We start from the raw sequence: 19,655 nt of genomic DNA on the forward strand, positions 1-19,655 counted from the left end.
AAAAATGTACAAAAGCCAAGGAAGATGCTTTGAAATTCAAAGCATTATAGTACAAAGAGATATTTTAATCACTGAAATAATAACAATACTACTAATAATAAAACCACAAAAGATTTCAAAAAAAGTTTCCCTTATTTTTGTTTGTTAAGCTGTTTGTTGCATTTTTTTTTCAGTACTATAGAAAGGAGGCTGATAATCGGGCTGTCTTCTGTCACTTTCAAGCATGGAAGAAAAAAAAAAGTGTGGAGCATCAGTTTTCCAAGATCAAAAACAAAACTCAAAAAGAAAAAAACCAAAAACCTAAAAAAACCCAAATTAAAAAGCACAACATGGAACAAGAAAGCAGTTAAAATAAACCCCAACAAAACCTGCAAAAAAGTTCATAGACATAAGTGTTTAAAAATAACAATGACTGAAATCAAAGAAAAGGCAGAAAGATTTTCCCCGAGAGCTATTTTTATGTGAAAGGATAAGCAAGGATATGTATGGGCTTAAAGGGGCAGCAGATTCATGTCACTCACAAAAAGGTACTTTCTGTCAAAAAAAAAAAAAAATAAAAAATCTGTGATAATATCTGTGATTTGGGAAAAAAAAGGAGCAGAAAAAAATACTGTTAGGCTATACCATAGACAGCAGATCGACAGAGAGTCATAGAGGCGCAAACTGATGTAGTGGAGGCAACATACCATCTTCATCTGTCCGAATCAATACTGCTAAGCTCTCTGGGCCAGGTCCAACATCAGTGTGGGCAGTCACAGAGATCCGGTACTCAGTCCATTTTTCCAGCTGTTCCAAAAGGTATTGGGTACTGTCCGAGGAAATTCCAAAAATTTCATGGGGCTTGACATCTTCTCCATCAATCCCAATGTACTTGATGGAGTATTCAGTGATAATGCCGTTCTGTTTTTCCACTGGTGGAGGTTTCCAACTTACCAAAATGCTAGTGGAGCTGGGGCTTGTGCAACTAATGTCTTGAGGAGGAGCTGATGGCTCTAATTTCAGTAGTGGGTTAACGGAGGATTTGGGTGAAAGGATAGGAGTGATTGAAAAAAATGAACAAAAGAAAAAATAAAAATAAAAGACAATCAAATGAAAATAAAAAATAAACAAAAAGTAGAAACTTAAAAAAGCAAGACATCAGATAATCATATGCACCTTGGCTTATTAACATGAGGAAACTGAAAATGAATAGACCAACTAAATGGTGAAAAAGGATGTAGGGGAAATACATTAAAATGAAACCTCAAAATAATATTACCTACCTGTAATTAAAATTCTTCTTGAAACAAAACAAAAACGTGACACTTCTATGACTACTGGTCTATCTTTATAATTATTGCAATTAGTGCAAGCGATAAGATTTTAAATGACACATGACATTTATTTACTTACAAATTTCAACATATCCCCTTCAAGTGGGTTTACTTTCTTTGAGAAAAATCTCTTTTACAGAACTCCTAAAAACTTGCAATAATTGCTAGAAATTGCTCCATAAAATGCCATTTTTGTAGCCTCCCCACTCTCATAAACAAATCATTGTTCTTTCAGTTTTTTTTTTTTATAACTGAGTCTGCCTGGCACAAGTCAACCGCAAATTACATTTATATCGAAAACATTTACTGAAACATTTATTGTAGCCAACATACTAGGAGCATGCAGTCAAAAGAAGACGAAGAAAGACGTTGTCAAAGATTTACCTACCAGAAAAAAGTGACAGGCTTGTTGATTCTGACTGTAACTTGTACTTACCCTAGATCAGCTGTCAGTTTTATTTTTTTAACTTCTCTTGGAGACACCTTTGCTAGCAAAGAATTAAATCCTACCCGTAATGTAGGTAACTTCTACAGGGGAAAAAAAAAATAATCTACCCCCAAACAACTTGTCAAGAAAGCAGGTATTCATTTTACAAAGAGATTTCAGAAGCTCAGCACATCAGAACAGTGAGAGATTCTAACTTTGTTTTGCCTCTTGTCAGCAACACCAATCCTCCAGAGCAAAAGTGCTTACATTTACTGAATTGTACTCGAAGGAGTCCATTGGCATATTTACCCTTTTCGGGTTTCAGAGCATTTAAGCATTTATGTTATTCCATTGCTTTCATTGAGGCAATTGAAGTACTGAAAGGTACGCATTTATGTGCTTAAATGCACTTTGACTTAACATAGTCTATGCTGACTAACTGAGATCATTCAGAGTTCCAAAAAAGGAGTCATAGTTCAAATTCACTGGCAGAAGAAGTGAACGTGGAATCCTTCCCTATTTCTGCCTTCGCTCTTGTAAGGAAAACATAAATTTGGGGTGCAAGATCTTTACGGCACATGTTTTGTGTTTTTGGTTTTTGTGTTTTGGTTTTTTTTTTATTGTCTACTATTTTCTTTCCATTCCTCAAGGGAAAAAAGAAACAAATGGATTTCTGGTACTTATACTAGGCACATCAAAGAAAATTAAAGCAACAGAGAAGGCCTAGGACCCTGCTGTGCCCTATTACATTTACACATGTATCTTTCAGTTCCCTACAGCTTTTCTACAGGGATCAATGGCTTTTTCTCAGTATGGTACACTGCTCTTCTGAAGGGAAAACAGAAGGGAATGTACCAGCATTTCAACTAACTAGAGGAGGTGGATGGGGGAACAGATGAGAATTACCACATTTGGATTGCCTTTTTTTTTAGGTTAATTCAGTAATCAAGTATTCAAAACATGGTGGTCCCCTTCTAGCATCAACTTGTGCAGGAAGTAAAATACAAGTAAAATGTATTTTATATGTAGAGAAATAAATCCCTGTAGCATCTTTCTCTGAAATCAAGATGAAAGGTAATACTGTATTGCGGTGAATATTGCTAATAAACTCATAGATAAGTTCACTACTTTTTAATTCATTATACCCTGAAAATGCAAAATATTGCATTTAGGTAACTAAGGATAATCCTTCAGCTACTTGCATAACCAGTTTTATTAATGCATATATTTTTTTCTTAAAACACACGATTTTTGCAAAAAATATTTTTCAATCTTTTTGGCAAATAACCAGGGTCTGCCCACTGAAATCAGTTGGATTTACCTACTATTTGAAGACATTAGGTTGAAAAAAGAATAACGTCTTTGTATATTCAAGAACAGAAAAATGGCAATGTGCTTATATATAAAACATGCAGCCTTGGCCCCTAGATGTTTATTTTGTATGCACAGTCTAAACCATCTTCACTCAATATATGAGAATGAGCATTCTGAATAGCTGAAACAGCTCCTAGAATAAATAAATAAATACCTTTTTATTAATCAAACTATTGATCCTAGATTACTAAAATTAAAAGGTGCCTTGCCGCTATCTCTAAAACCAGCCTTGTGTTATGTAATAATTTTTTAGGCTTATTCCAAATGTCTTAAAAAGAAGCACATTAAGCTTTAGTTAAACGTCTGCAACACTTTATCTCCAGTCACACTGATTACTATTAAAATATAACACTAACAAGGAATGATGGTGTAATCACATCTCTCATGACTGCAAATTAAAAAAAACTCATGTGATTTGAGAATCTGATTTTTCTGTTTTGAATAATATTACCTTAAGGAAAGGCCATTTAATTTAAAACAAATACAAACATAATTGCACTAAGTTTTAAAATGACACTGTAATGCAAACTGTCAGGAAAGCATAACATATAAGGCAAGAATAGCACTTCTGGACATCATCCTTGAATATCTGATTGTTTTAATTAAGTCTTAATTTAAATATTTTAAAATGTATATATAAATCCCCGACAAACATTTGCATCTCATTTGCAGACAAATGTGATGAGTTTCATGACATTGGTTCCATAAGCATCGAATAAGAAAACAATTTTTCCCCTGGTGTGAAAATGACTGATCATAAAAAGCCTCAATTAAAAAAATGTAACTTAAAATCAGAACAATTAGCTACTATAGAAGAACAATTATGAGGAAATCTCTAGTACAGTCTGAAATATTCAACCTGACCCACTCTACAAATTTTTGTTCTTCAGGGAGATGCTGCAGGAACAACCTGGTATTACAAGAAATCTGCAGACTGGGCAGGTGGAATTTTACCAGTGGAGGATTGTTATTAATGTACATCTATTGCATGATAAAACATTTTATTCTATTATAACATAAAATAAAATTATTATTATGACAGCATAATATTGTCTCTTTGGACATTGGTTTACAGAGTTTTCTTCTAAAACTATGTAAGAATCATTCATATATTAAGTTGGCCATAATACACCTACAAAAATACACATTTTAAGTATTCGTTCACTGCATTAAGCACCATGAATGCTGTATTTTATAATTTGCCTTTTTCTCTGTTGTTGCTTCTCTGGGCTACTGAGATTAATCTGTTGAGAAATACAGGACAAGGAAATAAAGATAGCAAGGAAAGACACCTACTTGACTGCATGGTTCTCGCTGAGATTTCTGCTGTTGAAGCACCCAGGCCTTGTGGAGAACGGGCAGCTAGACGGAATAAGTACAAGCTGTTTGGTCTTAAGCCTTGCAGGCGATAAGATGTAGTAGGTTCAGTGGAAACCCGTTGCTAAAGGTAGGTAATAAGAGGATGACTTGATTAATATTCAGAGACTCTGAATTCCATATGTTGCCTATAGAAAAAATGCTTTTATACTCTGATGATAATCCCATAGAGAAAAAATTAAATTCAAGAAAATAAATCGGAACAAAACCAATCATAGAATCACAGAATCATAGAACCGTTTGGTTGTAAGAGACCTTACAGACCATCTAGTTTCATTCCCCCTGCCATGGGCAGGGACACCTTCCACCTGACCAGGTTGCTCAAAGCCCCATCCAAGCTGACCTGGAACACTTCCAGGGATGGGGTATCCATAGCTTCTCTGGGCAACATGTTCCAGTGCCTCAACACCCTCACAGTGAAGAATTTCTACCTAATATCTAATCTAAATCTTCCCACTTCCAGTTTAAAGCCATTGCCCCTCATCCTATCACTACATGCCCTTGTAAAAAGTCCCTCCCCAGCTTTCCAAACTAAACCAAAACAAAAACGAATACATTACTTATGACAAACACATGTTAAGGAACATTATTTTTTAAAGTCAACAGCTTAATGGGTGAAAACTCACAGCTAGAAATATTGTTTCATTGTTTGAGGAAGTAATAGCTGCATACAAAGTATAAAAGGCTTTTCAGACAGTAAGACATGAACAAAGCCTGACCTATGCTTATCTTTTATGACAGTGAACTACAAGGTTTTATAATGTGAGTAATCTTGGGTTTAAACTTGTAGTTAAATTTCTGTCCAAACTGTTAAGAAGCAAATTCTTCCAAAGGGTAACGAAGCAGGGGCCTGAATCCCATTTGGAGGTAAAATTTGGATCTGGCCCCTTTCCACAAAGTAAGTTTATGCATTCACAGTATATGTGTTAAGCCACCATAAACATAAGCTCAGTTGAAGCATCAGCAATGAGTTGATGATGCAGGAGAAATCAATGAGGCTGACACTCTCCTGCTGCCTTCTGAGGCTGCTGGCTTCTTTCTTTTTTCTGGGACACCTGGCAATACCACATCGTTTCCATATCAGAAGAAGAGTTTATTCTAAAGTCTACAGTATTAACACCACAGAGGCCCTCAAACTGAAAATTCTGTAAGAAATAATTGTACAGAAAAAGTCCATAGCAGGTTTTTATCTTTAGAAAAACCCCTATTTTCTTCTCAAATATTATTGAAAGATTAGATAAGCTTGAGAACTCTCCTACATGGTGGCAAAGAGAAATCGAAATTCTCTGACTGAAAATAGACTTCAAAGTCCAAGTATAAGTGCAAAAAAATCTTAATGAATCTGTAACATGCCCCAAAATACTTCTGCTTCCAAACCTTCTTAGAGGGACAGCCTTGGGGAGACATGACCAACGTGTGAAATGGGATACAACTTCTGTGGATGACTTGTTACAAACAACAGCAAAGTTCCACTGGTTCGCAATATCATTTTCTGCTGTTTACACACTCAGTCTATTGTTAGGCTGACTGGTGGGTTTAACAAACTGTTAAACATCAAGGCATTTGTACCAAAGAAAGTTACTAACCCATCAATTCTAAACCATTGCATCATTTTATGTCTGACTCATTAAGGAGTATTTAAAAGGTATATAGTCTTTTCACTTACCTCCTCCCCGTGCTCCCCATCTTTGTAAACCAGTTCATAGCTGGAAATTGTATCAGAGCGTGGAGGTGTCCAGGAAAGTAATATGCTCGTTTCAGATTCAGGTTCTGCTTTGAAGTTCAATGGCTGACCAGGCACTAAAGAAAAAGTTCAGCAGTGTCGCCAATTGTTTATTTGGCTAGTTCAACACTTATCTTTCAAACCTTTTAAACTATTATCTGAATATTTCACACGATGTTACTTTCATTGAACTTACTGTACTTAAAACAAATTGATTAACTGTATTACGAAATAAATTAATCTAAGTTCAGAAAAAGAATAACATTATATTTAATTCACACATTACTAATTATCAAGGACTTCAAATAAATTCTTCACAGTGTAAACAACGCACACAGAACTGAAATGTAATTGAACAGAAGCCTGGCAATGAATATCAGCAATCTAACAACCTATGTGTGAAATGACAAATATATACATGTATACATGCGTGTATATGGGGAAAAGCTGGTATTACCTAAGATGGCTGGAAGAGTCAAGAAGAAAGTGTTAAAACCTTTACATGCATTTCCAAATCTCAAAATGGTTTGCTCAGCCAATAAATAACGAACATACTAAACACATCCTGCTCTTTAAGAAGACACCTAAATATTGAATGCTCTTGTAACCTGAAGAAGTTATAACCTATTGAAGAGATCTTCAGTAACGTCCTCATTAAGTGACATATTTCTACCCTTTTCATGGGTATTTTTACTGGTATTTTTACCAATATAGCAAATTTCTAGTAACAACACTTCCTAATTGCAAGAAGTAAAAATGCAACTTTGACTCCAGTAGTCAAGAACATTCTCTGTTGTTATGTCTCATGTAATGGTCACAGAAATTATCCAGACTAAACGTTACAGGCATTTACTTCTGCAAATCTACAGCAACTAATAAGCTTGACTGGGAAAAGATAGCAAAATATAACCCTGTCATTGGACTGTATACAATCATTTTGGCACCCAAGTTCTAAAACATTACTTTCAGTTAATAGTGCTGTTGATAAGGCATGAAACAGTCTTCTACAGCATTTGTAGCTCTTCAAGAATAAAATGTGGCATGGTTTTATTTTTTAAGGAAAAAAATATGAGATGCACTTCTTAGCACATTCTGAGAACAGGTGTGACAAGTAGGATGAGACAATAATGATTGTTTCACAATCATTTCTCAAGGTAGAATTTTATCATAGCACTACAAGTAGACTTCTTTTCTACAGTAAAAGATTTAAAAACACCAGGGAGCAAATGGTAACCATAAATTGTGACTGTAATTCTTATCTTCCCCAGACTTCTACAGAATGTCACTCTGGGCAAACACTTTCCTCCTGCACACTGGTGCAGGTTTGACACCTAACTTTAAACAGACAGATAACTTGTCGACATGAGGTCCATATTCAAGCTCCTGTGTGGAGGTTACAAGTCCCTACCATTTACTTGTAGTTTGTTTTTTTTTTTTTCAGAAACAGGACAAAATAGACAAGGAAAGGTTTAGAAGGATGTTGCTTATTTCTGAGAGAAAGAGTGAAGGCGAAGAGGAGACCAAGCCTCTTTATGGGAAGAAAAAAGGATAGGAGTATTTAGCTATTTTTCTAAAAGATGTCTGGTGTAAAAAGAGACCACTTCCTTGGTACTGCAAAGTGCAAAAGGGAAAAGATCACAAAACACAGGGAGCAATTACAGGAAATATCAACAAAGTACTTTTGACAGAAAGACTTCTAATCTTATCCTTTTAAAACTGAATGGATCTGAAATGCAGAGGGAGAGAGTGGGACAACTGGATAATTTCTAACTTTGAAACGGATTCTGAAATACCACTAGATCAAACTCAAACTTGGCACATCTATAGTGTAGTTGTACAAATGCATTTACTAGATGAATATTACAACTTTTTAGGTTAGCTGCTTCAAAACACTCCTGAGTAACAACCACACAACAGCTGCAGATTTGCCTCCTGTTGAACACGGCTTAAAGTAGATGTGGAGCCCCACTGCAGGTTTGCCAAAGCTTTATAAAAAAAACTGATAAAACTGACCTGTGGAAAAAATTATTTGCTTCAATGTTTATCAAAAGGATAGGGAAAAAGGTATTTTGGCAAAGTAACTGAGTAGCACAGTTGGACTTAAAAAATCACCTTTGGTCATGGAAAGTCAAACGGCAGCTTATGTTATCTCTGCCATGCTATCCATCTTGTGTTTGACATCTCTATCAGTGACCTGGAGGAGGGGATAGAGGGCACATGTTCCAGGTTTGCAGATGACATTAAGCTGGGGGGGACCAGTTGACACTTTCAAGGGCGAGGCTGCGCTTAAGAGGGAGCTGGAGATGGGGGAGGAAGAGGCTGATGGTTCCCCATGAAGCTCAGTAAGCTCTGTCCCAGGAAGGCAGAGCCCTGCAGGGATGTAGGCTGGGGCTGATGGGGCCAGGGGGCAGCTGTGGGAGTTGGCCCTCAGCCCTGGAGGGCAGTGAGCTGAATAGGGGCCAGGTGTGTGCCCAGGTAGCAACAAGGGCCAGCAGTGCTTGGGGCTGTGTGAGCAGGAGATGGGCCCGAGAGCCAGGCCAGGGTAGGGACTGTCCTCCCTGCTTGGTGCCTGTTAGACTACATCTGGGTACTGCACCTGGCTTTGGGTCTCAGCAAGACGGCTCTGGGCTGGGGCCCTTGTCCTGTGAGGAGCAGCTGTGGGACTGGGGTTGGTTCAACTGGGAGAAGCAACAGCTTATGGGGCACCCAACAGCATATCTGGCACTGATGGGAGGGAGGGAGGTGACACAGCTGGGCTCTTCACACTGGTGCACAGCAGAAGGCCGACAGGCAGCAGCACAAACTGAAACATGAGAGGCTCAGGCTGGAGATAAGGAGAAGCCTCTTCCCCACAAAGACAGCCCAGCAGTGGAGTCAGGGCCCAGGGAAACTGGGCCTTCTCCAGCCTGGGGACTTTTATGCCCCAACTGGGTGAAGTTCCGAGCAGCCCAGTCTGATCTCGTGGCTGAGCCTACTCTGGGCAGGAGCTGGGGCTGAAGACCTCCCCAGAAGACCATCTTACCAGGCTGAATCATCCTGTGATGCTATGATCTGTGCTTAATGTACAGATATACGAATTGTAGAATACAGCCAGGCAGTTACAGCAAATGACCAGACAAGTGACCCATATGAAGGCTGGTATCATTGATTATGATAAATAAGACACTAGATGGAGAATGAAGGGTATTTCTGGTCTCTTGGCACATTTTAAGACCTTTATCCTTCAAGTATTTCTTTCAAAAAAAAACCTTTTTGGTCTTCGGTCTGCAGTTCTCTATCATCTCATACAAGTTGATGGTTAATTGCACTTCCCTAAATGCTCTTTGTCAAAATCATATCTTGCTGCAAAATCTAGTCTCCCTTCAGATTTTTCAACCACAGTTAAGCAACTCTGAAGCTGAAAACACTGACAGAAGAGGTGACAGGGAAATGTGCATTGCTCCAAACAGATAGAGAAGATGAAGAAGAAAGAAAACAGAAACAAAATAACAGAAATGAAACAAACTGTATTACTGATAAACTCTGGTATGGAACTCCAGGCTTAATCCAAAGAAAAAGTACCAGACCAGAAAGTGGAACAATAACTTTTAAACTATTTAGGATTTATGCCTAGAACACACAACATCTGTTCAAAAAATTCTTCAGTGCCGCATGGGAACTAAGCCAAGCTGCAGGAGCTGACAGAAGGTACTGGTCTCCTTCAGAGACAGAAAAAACCTAGAGAAACTGGAAGATCTACGTAAGTAGACTTTATACTTTTGCTGAAGTGTTTTTAATTACACAGATCAAATCTAACTCTCCATGTTAGTGCTGTATTTGGTCAGCTCACTGAATGGAATCTTTTTGCATAAGCATTTTCTCAGTGTCATCTTTTCTGTCTTTTCTGCTTTGAGGTCAACGTGCTTTACAAATGTACATTAAAACCCATAACTTCCCTGTGCACTCAGTATACCTCTTCTCATTTCTTGCTTGTAAACATGACATAACTTAGGTAGTACACACGATGAAACACTTCAATGTAGTGACAAAACAAAGTCCAGAATTACTCTTTACAAAACTTCATACCAAGTTCTACACCTTTGCTTGCCTAGTTCTCCACGTTTATTGCTGGATAACCAGAAGCAAACACAGATTGCTGGACCTTGTCCTGTATATGTGGTTTTATGGCCACCCCTGATTCAAGTGCCAGAACAGAATCATAAAATGTGATCTCTAATCAGAAGGGCACTTTCGTTCCCTACACAGCTTCTCAGCTGGCTGAGGTAACCAGAAAAACACTCTAGGACTGTGCTGGGTTTGCAAGTGATGCTGGAAAGAAAGGGGAGTCTCCAGGCTAGAAAGGGCTCCATGACATTGCTAGGGTGAGATCCATACCTAGAGGAAAAACTCAATCAGTTCAACTAGAAATCAGTTTTGCAAAGAAAAATAGATTGATCAAGACAATTTACAATCAGTTGGGAACTGAAGGGGACCAAGAACTCATGCTTCTGCTTGCTCTGGAAGAAGCACGAAGCTCTACAGAGAAGCTCTTACGATTGAAGAGTTAATGGGCTCTGGAGTTTTTGTTTTGTAAATCAAAGTTTTGTACTTTTTGAAATACCAAATTCTCATGGAATATAATTACAAAATAAAATGAGTAATGTACTAATTATATGTGCATCCTGCTCTCCCTCTGTCTTTCTGCTACAAGAGAAACAACCTTTTCAAATGAGTCTGAAAATAGCTGAGGCTTGCAGTTCTGCAGTATCAAACACAGAACTACAGTATTCAAAATAACTAACTACAATATATTTTAGATGTCCAAAAAGCATAGCACATTTTGTGAAAACTAACCAGAAACTCATAAATCACTTTTTTAAAATAGTATGTGTGGCTGACAATGAGGGAGTCCACAGAATAGAATAAAACATGTTGGTCAGTCTTAAAGACAAAGTCCGCATAGTTTTGTCTGAATGACTACAGAACGCAGTGAAGAGATTAATTATTCTTCATACTAATTCTGTCTACACTCTATTTCTACAGTGTAGCAGTACAGTTGTCTTAAAATTATTTCAAGCTGCATTCTTCCATACTTAAGTTCAGTGACAAGAGTAATGCGTGCATATTTCCAGTGCTTGTCCACATATTTTGCAAAAATCAGAATTCTGGACTAGGAAAAAATCAGATTAAAAAATTTTTAAAAAAATCCCATAACCATACCTTATTTTGTCTTCTAACCAGAAAAAAAAAGAGAGGGAGCTTAAGAGCTAGAAAAATCACTGTGAGGGTAAGATCCTCAATATTGGTCTCATGATGTTACCATTTAAATGAAGTAAACATAGAGACTGGGACAATTAACGGAAGTTAACTGTGCTTTCAGAGAACAGAAGTTGTTGTTCAAAAGTTGAAATATTCTTTCCTACCTGACTAGAAATGTTCCTTAAGGGAAATTTTGTCACTTAAAAACCATCCTGCACCCCACCTCAACTCCAAATTAATCTTCTTCCACCTGCTTCCTTGCATCATGGTTGAATTTCCAGCTGCATGCTCTCAAACCTTTCCCTTGTGAAGTCCATTTCCATGAAATGCTTCACTAGGAGACTGGTACTGTGGAGTTTCAGAGACATGAGGTTTCTCCATTCTTGTGTTCATAAAAAAATTTTGAGACGTCTGGCAAAGTAGCTAGCTTGCTAGAACACAGAACTGTATTCCCTTGCAAAAGACTCCCTTCCTCTGAATTTCTGATCTTCTTTTACAATCAGAACTCCAGAACCATTAAGTCATTTCCCTTAAGCTAAGGCTGTGTTTATGCGCCCGGATGGTCAGATACTTGACCTTCTCATTACTGTCCTTTTCCATATGTTCAAAAGATTAGCCTTTTATAACTGCAATAAACCTCACCTCTTCAAACCACTGCCAACTCTTGGTTTAAAATTAACAATATGTTTTATATTGTAAGTTCTTGTTTAAAGAAGCATATGTTTACTGGTACACATTCACTTCCCAGAATATTTTTTCTCTCTCTCTTTCTCCCATAATCCACTACCAATAGACCTCATATATCTTTCATTCTCCCTTCTTTCTACCTAAGCTCATACTAAAAACAGGATTCTCTGAATTCCTTCAGTAGTTATCTTCTCTTTGCACATTAACACCAAACCAAACCAAACCATACCAAACCAAACCAAACCCAACCAAAACGCAGACTTTTAGTTTAAAGCTCAAGAATTTTCCTGGTACACACAGGTTAAACTATGTTGCTCAGACAGTATGCGTATTTCTGACCAATTTAAGCAAAGAAAGGAAAGGCGAGAAGATAGGTAAGAAGTGTGTCCTGGGCACCTAAATGGAGGCAAACCAACAGAGCTTTTGTTTTCTAGTGAAGTAAAGAAAAAGGACAAGAAGTATGACAAGCATAGACCAATATTTCTTTATTCTAAAATTTGGCATTAGTAAGTCAGTTCTCCTAAATAATATACCAGTCCTGACTCAGCAGAATCAAATCCTTTGACTCAAAATGCAGAATAAGGTCTTTCTTAGTTGTAGCTTTTGGAATGGATCTTCCTTTACTCAAAAGGCTCAGCTCTACAGCTGTTTTTTGATTACTTAATTTCTTAAAATGGTGTCTTTTTAGAGTAAAGAAAACACTACTGAAAACAACTGGGCAACAGGACATGGCTTTTCCTTAAATCCTTAAGCAGAATACTGAAACACAAGAATGAACATAAAACTTTTACTTTTTGTAATGTTTAGTTGTCTAAGAATTGCTTCCTTGTCTTCCCTTCAAACTACATGTTCCTAGAATATATTTTAATTAGAAACCTAATTTTCACTATCAGCAGAGTTTCAGCTGACCTGCAAAGTGAGAAGCCATTTCAAAAGGACAATTCTGCTGTACTAAGAAAGCAAAGATTCTTGTGAACAGGCTTTTTTAAAACAAATTATTCAATTTTTATAAACTCTCTCAAACAATCAGAATACACATAAGGGAGGAAAGCTTTGAAGGAAATCAAGCTAACAGAGCCTGTAAGTCACAGCTGTCAATCAGATTTTGCTGAATATATACTCTAATATCCCCAAAGAAAGCGTAAGGTTTAAGCTATATTTTTACAATGACAGGCTTATTTGTTTCAAAAAAAGAAAAAAAAAATCAATCAAAACGTAATCATCATTCTATTCCTACTTTTACTCTTTTACATATGTTTCCATTAAATCCACTTCCACTGTTTTTAAATGGCACGTTATCATTACTATATTTATTTTGATGAGTTTCAACGTGAAAGAGACTTAAACCAAAACAATCATATTCAAATTTAGATTACAGAAAATCTGGAAGAGAAGGGCAAGGAGGGCATTTCATTCTGCAGTGTCCACTGAAGAGAAACTGATGGATAGAAAGAAGGGAGAATCTTAGTTTTTAAACACACCCTGCACTGGATATCTGCAGCAGACTTTCTTTGCTTTTTTTCTTTTTTATGAGTTAAAATGTTCATATTTCAAGCACAAGTATCAATGCTTAAAAACGCCTCCCGTATGTCACATTTTTGGTTTTCTTTTGATTTTTAAGATAGTCACAAATAAACAATGTCAAGTCAGCTCTGTTACAAAGTTGGAAACATGTACTGAGAATCCCTCCTGAACTGTTAACATTGTCATAATTTCTTCAGATTGCAACAGCAATCAGAAACAGATGGGCAGGTTTAATGACAAGTTCTATAAAGGTTTTAATAAACAGAGCTTTTCTGAAGTGACCTCAGCAAGTAATGTAACTTGGGCCGGTCCAGCTGAGCCTCAGTGCTCATTATTTCAATTGCTTCATCCTTCTCTGGGGAAGCCACTGACAAACTCTTGCTAATCTAAAAGGTTTACAGTTGTAAGTGAAAACACAGATGAGGAGCTCGCTAAACCTTCTTTAAAACCTTTTTGTACATGGATTCAAAAAAAAAGTCAGATGTTGCTATAAAAACTAGTCCCTGAAAAAGGTTACAACTGCCAAAATTGAACTAAGGTGTACATATTTATACTTGCATGTGCACACAAACACATTTTAACCTACCACTAGAAAGTCTAAAAAAAGTTAACTTAGTAACTTCTCAGCCGAGATACTGCAAAAGGCAACACCTAGACCTTTGTGCAACACAACACTTAGAAAGCTTCCAGGACAATCTCTCAATTTCTGTTCTTTATTAAATGCATATTGGTAAAACACAGAAGTAAAAAGTGGATGAAACATAACTGTCTTCAGTTACTTCAGAGACATATTTTTAAGAAATTGAGGGATACTAAAGTCTTCAACAGGAAACTTTCCAGTACTAAAAAATTAAAGTAGTATTACATAATACTTCTAGGCAATCACTGACCTCCAGTAACACTTCATACCACTTTCTCTAAACCGCTAGACAAAGGGAGCTTTTATTTCTTATTGCTACAATGAAACACTTTCTGCCATGTAGCTCCAACAGAGCTGCTCGCTTTTGAATTCACAAAAATTCTCTGCAATGTTTTTCACCATGCTTTTTTGTCCTTTGCTAATAAAGCTAATTCATGGATCTAAAACTGCTGCACAGAAACAAAACAACCCAACTGCAAACATAAAACAAGAAAATTGTGACCTTGTGGTATACACTTCATAGGGGCAGGTTGGATGTCATTTATGAATCCAAAGTGTACAGAACTGCTTGTCTGAACGTACACAAAGGTTTGTGGCTTTTTTAATGCTTTCATGTTTTATGTGTTCTCAGAACCTCACCAGCTATTTGAATACACATTGCAGTACACATACATTTTAAATTTCCAAAAGCAAGATTCATTAGAGTGATGTAGCACAAAGGAGCCAGATGCCACCTAAACAAAACCCACCAACATAGGTAACTCCTCAAAGAAAGCTGTGAAGAACTACTTGACAAACACTTTTTGTGGACAGAGAACTGCCAAACAGAATATTTGTCAATATAGCCATAACATTTGGCCACTTCCAGGATGAAGGTCGCCCTGAGACTTCAGTTAAACTTCTTGAGATTGATGAAAAACAAATTAAAGTGCGAGGGGATAACTTCCACTCTTCTATGACAACTTGCACTGTAGAATTGAGAAAAGGTTATCTGCAAAAGCTGCCTGAATAAACCGGCTATCATTGACAGGAAGTTTTTTTCAACATTTTAAACTCAAATTCTCTCTGTAAAATTTAAACATGTTTTTTTTTTTTGCACAAATTCTGTTCATTGCTTACCTCCTGTTTGAGTGATGACTTGAATGTCACTAGAAAGTGGTCCATCCCCAACAGAAGTAAAAGCAAGAACCTTCACGCTGTATGTTTTCTGGGGTACCAGATTTCCAATAGTAGTAATATGGCTGTCAGCCACATTGTGCTTCATCCAACTGTTAACATGTTGAGTGGGGTCCATGGTGTAATAAACTCTGTAACCTTGTATTTGTCCATTAGGTTCCTCAGGTTCTTCCCACTGTACCAAAATGGTGGTAGAGCTCAACATACGGGCCTGCACATTGCGTGGTGCACTGGAAGGTGCTTGCTCGGAAGTCCTTGTCGACACAGGCTCACTGGGTGGCCCTCGCCCAATATTATTTACAGCAACTACTCGAAATTCATACTCTGAATATGGGCTTAGGCCAGCCACGCTATAGCGTGTTGTGGCCACCCCATCAATTTCTTTATATAGCTCCTCAGAGTTTTTTGGTTTATGTTGGATTATGTAGTAAGAAACTGGCTCAGGGTTTCCAGAATCCCAAGTCAATGTTATGCTTGTCGCTGTGCTTTCTGTCACGACAGGTGTTCCAGGAGGTTTGGGTAAGGCTAAAGATAAATGCCAAAAAATACAGTTAGCACTACGTAACAGTAGACATTAATTATTACAATAAGCGGCTTAAAAACCAAAACAAGTAACCACAACAAAAAAAACAGAACAGGAAGACTGGAATGGAAGGAAGGTGTGATCTGTTCAGAGCAAGCTTTTTGCAATTATGATTTACTGCAGAAATCTATCAAAAAATCTTCAGGTTTAGTAGTGTAAGGTTTATTTGATATAAATTAATGATACTGACTTTTGGAATAGGTTCAGTAAACATATGCAGAAAAGGAATCTTATAGACATTGCATCATTATAGTTTACTTTTCAGATATTTTTGGAACCTCTAGATTCCAGTTACTCAGTGAATATGATACTTGGACACCCAGCAACTCTAAAAATTGAATGACTGGTTCTTAAAGGCTCCTGCTGTTGACAAGCACATGCAAGATTACAAGATCTTTTCTTACTTGAAATGAAGGCTGGGAGCTAGACACAGCAGAATAATTGAACATTACGATTAACTTATTTATTAGTATTATTGCTGTTTGAATCTGTATTTTGTCTTATGCCAGTGATTGGTCTAAATATTTACCCTCTTGATTTAAGAGAGTAAGAGATACTTAGTCCCTTTCAGTGCAATATATTTGCTCAGAATACGGCAATGAATGAAAAAAAACCTGAACTATATCCAAATATATGTGCTTGGGATATACCTTTGACAGTTATCTGTGCTATTGCTTCTATAACACCAAGGGTAGACATAGCAACACAAGTATAGTTTGCAGACTGCCTGACATCATTAAGCTCAAGGACGTTCCTCCCTATTGGCATATCATCCTCAGGTGTCAAATCTTCTGCTCCTAGCATCCATTTCACATATGGCATTGGTGACCCCACCGCAACACACGTGATATTTACACTCCCGCCAGGCATGATCTCATGATTGGTGGGGGGGATAGAGAACCTCGGTGGGACCCGTCGAACTGGAACAAAACACAAAAAAAGGTAATAACATATACAAAAAAAGAAACTGAGTCTTGCATATGGACTACACGCAGTGTACAGACACAATTTAACGTTTTAACGTGTTATTTCAATCTGCCAGAAAATATGTATAATAGAAATACAAGAATAAACAAGAATTTTGTCTGCACACAGTGTGAATTATTCTGTATTTACTTGAGGATATTATTAGGTATATTTATAAAAAGGCTGATTCAGACCTGTTAGGGCCCCACAGTTAACTAACTACATACTAACAATACACAAACACCATGCAAAAGATATACACACACGCACACACACGCACACACGCACACACACACACACATATATATATGCATTTTATGTGCCCATACATATATATATATGCACAGAAGAAAACTGGAAGGTCAACAGCATGCTTGAGTTGATTACCAAAACCAACTTCAATGCTGCGTGCTTCCAGTTGATGTGAATAAATGTGCTAGGCCACATTGTCACATCACAGTCCTGGAACACACTGCCTACAGTACATTGAAAGTGCAACTTCATTTGCTTTCAGACTCAAAGTAGATGCAGCCTCAAGACCTCACACTAACACTGAAACAAACATGGAAAAAATATATAATTACACACAAATACAAATATATATATACATATATATGCACACATATACATATTTATATATATATATAGATATAGATATAGATATAGATATAGTCACAGAAAGAAACTAGGCAAAGCCAGTACAAAGTACTGGATTTGGTCATGCAGGCAAGCAAAAGACAGAATCAATAGAGAATCATGCTTAGGGAAATGTCTGAGTAAAACCTGCAGAAAGAAAAATAACTCAAAAAGAAAATAAATTGTGAGAGAAAACTTGAAAGAGATGGGGATAGGATAGGCTGACAGATACAGGAGTTTAAGAGGAGCACAGAGTTTGAGGGAGAAGGAAATTAGCTTAAGTTTAGATGGTTAAAAAGCAACTGCTAGGAAGGGACACTGGGAAAACAGCAGAACATTTAACATTCAGGATTTCACTATGCTCACAGTTAAGGGAAAGCAAAATAAGCTATGAGGATCAATAATATTAGACATTTCTGTATTGATAGCAAGGGGTGGCAACCTTAAACACATAGCAGGACATTGCACTAACAAAGTAGTTAATATTTAAGCAAACACAACACCGAGAAAATTACCAGGCAATAACAGATCAGTGTTCCTGCTTCAAATATTCTCAGTGGTGTGCACATGTGTGGGGGAGGTGGAAGAGAGAGAGAGGTAGCTGAGAGAGGTAGGTTTGTATTTAGGCCTTTCATTGGACAGTGTACTCGAAACTGTATTTATTTGGGTTTAATAGAGGCTAATTATTAATACAGTTTTAATTCAGCAAAAATAAAAAGTAAAATAAAAGACTATGAGTGAGTTTTAAAAAAAGTAATGAAAACTGTATTAGTCTGAAACCTTTCCACTGGGTTTGATTAAATTTCTGTGATCTTCTATGGATTCAGAAGGGGTTTACTGCAATGGCCTCACGAGTGAATGACAGGCAGAAGGGGAACAAGCGGAGAGCAAAACATCCGTAAGTGGCCAGTTCACAGAGGCCACACAAAGCAAGCAGCAGGCAATGAGGAATTTCTTGTATTGAACACAATCCTTATAGACAAAGGAGAGTTTAGTCTTCATGCGCGGGCTGTTTAGAAAAGCAACTGCTGAAATCATTCCTTGAAAAGCAGGCATCAGTATAAACAAGAAATCAAAAAGGAAGAAAAAGCAGGAACACTGACCAAATTTACTAGACATTAGTGTTAAAGCTAAAAAGGTTGCCATGCATTCAGGTTCATTCTCTCTTATCATGCACAACAGTTAAGATACCAGCACTCATCAAAAGCCATGACCAGGGCATTCTCTGCTTAAACATAACATTAACTTAAAAAACGCCACAATGCAGCTACATTCATTTCATTTGTATTCTTTGTTATTGGTTTAATTAATAGTTTTGTAAGGTGGGTAAAAAGTAAAAAACACACCAACCTTCTCGCAGCTCTGAGGGATGTAGGGGGTTTGATGCAGAACACAATGAAATGAGGAAAGGAGAAAAACAAGGGAAACACAGAGAGAGTAAAAAGGCCATATCAAGGCTTTCAACTGCTACTTGAACATCTCTACTTGCTCTAATTAAACCTTTCTACCTCATCTTGAAAAGTTAGCATTTTCCACAGCTACAACGGTGTTAGAAACAATAGCTAGCATAATTTTGAAATTTTCCTTTGGATAAAAAGGTATACATGCCTCATGCAGCACAGGAAAGTCAGTATGTTGGAGGAGAAGAGAAAGAAAAAAAAAAATCAAGTAACTTTCTATGGATGTTAAAACTATGAAGTGTTTTCCTTTCTTTTCTTTTTATAATTAGCAAAAAAAAGTCCCACCATATGAAAACATAGCAGGTTGATCGAAAAATCAGCTCTAAAGAAATTTCAAAATCAAGTTACGTATTTTTGGTAAGGTCATCCACCCTACCGTAAAGTTTACAGCTCTTTATGTTTTCAGTCCTATTTCCCCCACCCATCCCTTTATACTGTAGACACACACACACACACACACATATGTATACATATGTATGTATGTATGTTATAGGCTTTGTTGTACAGAAAGCTACATCAACCAGTCGTTGG

At 37.1% G+C, this 19,655-nt stretch overlaps 1 protein-coding gene across 1 annotated transcript in view; it reads right to left on the reverse strand.

The window, feature by feature from the left end:
* The window catches only part of LOC104169351 (receptor-type tyrosine-protein phosphatase delta-like), a gene marked incomplete at its 3' end in the record, with an annotated part of 43,817 nt that extends 24,795 nt beyond the window's left edge, over positions 1–19,022 (reverse strand). The window contains exons 1-6 of the mRNA XM_009710254.1: positions 19,015–19,022; positions 16,713–16,982; positions 15,423–16,004; positions 6,158–6,291; positions 4,411–4,555; positions 687–992 (exon numbers count right to left, since the gene is read on the reverse strand). Of these exons, the coding sequence (XP_009708556.1) occupies positions 687–992; positions 4,411–4,555; positions 6,158–6,291; positions 15,423–16,004; positions 16,713–16,932 (1,387 nt within the window). The remainder of the gene's footprint in view (positions 1–686; positions 993–4,410; positions 4,556–6,157; positions 6,292–15,422; positions 16,005–16,712; positions 16,983–19,014) is intronic.
* Positions 19,023–19,655: the final 633 nt, after the last annotated feature.

Source organism: Cariama cristata, unplaced genomic scaffold, assembly GCF_000690535.1.
Source record: "Cariama cristata isolate BGI_N322 unplaced genomic scaffold, ASM69053v1 scaffold9551, whole genome shotgun sequence".
Lineage (NCBI taxonomy): Eukaryota > Metazoa > Chordata > Aves > Cariamiformes > Cariamidae > Cariama > Cariama cristata.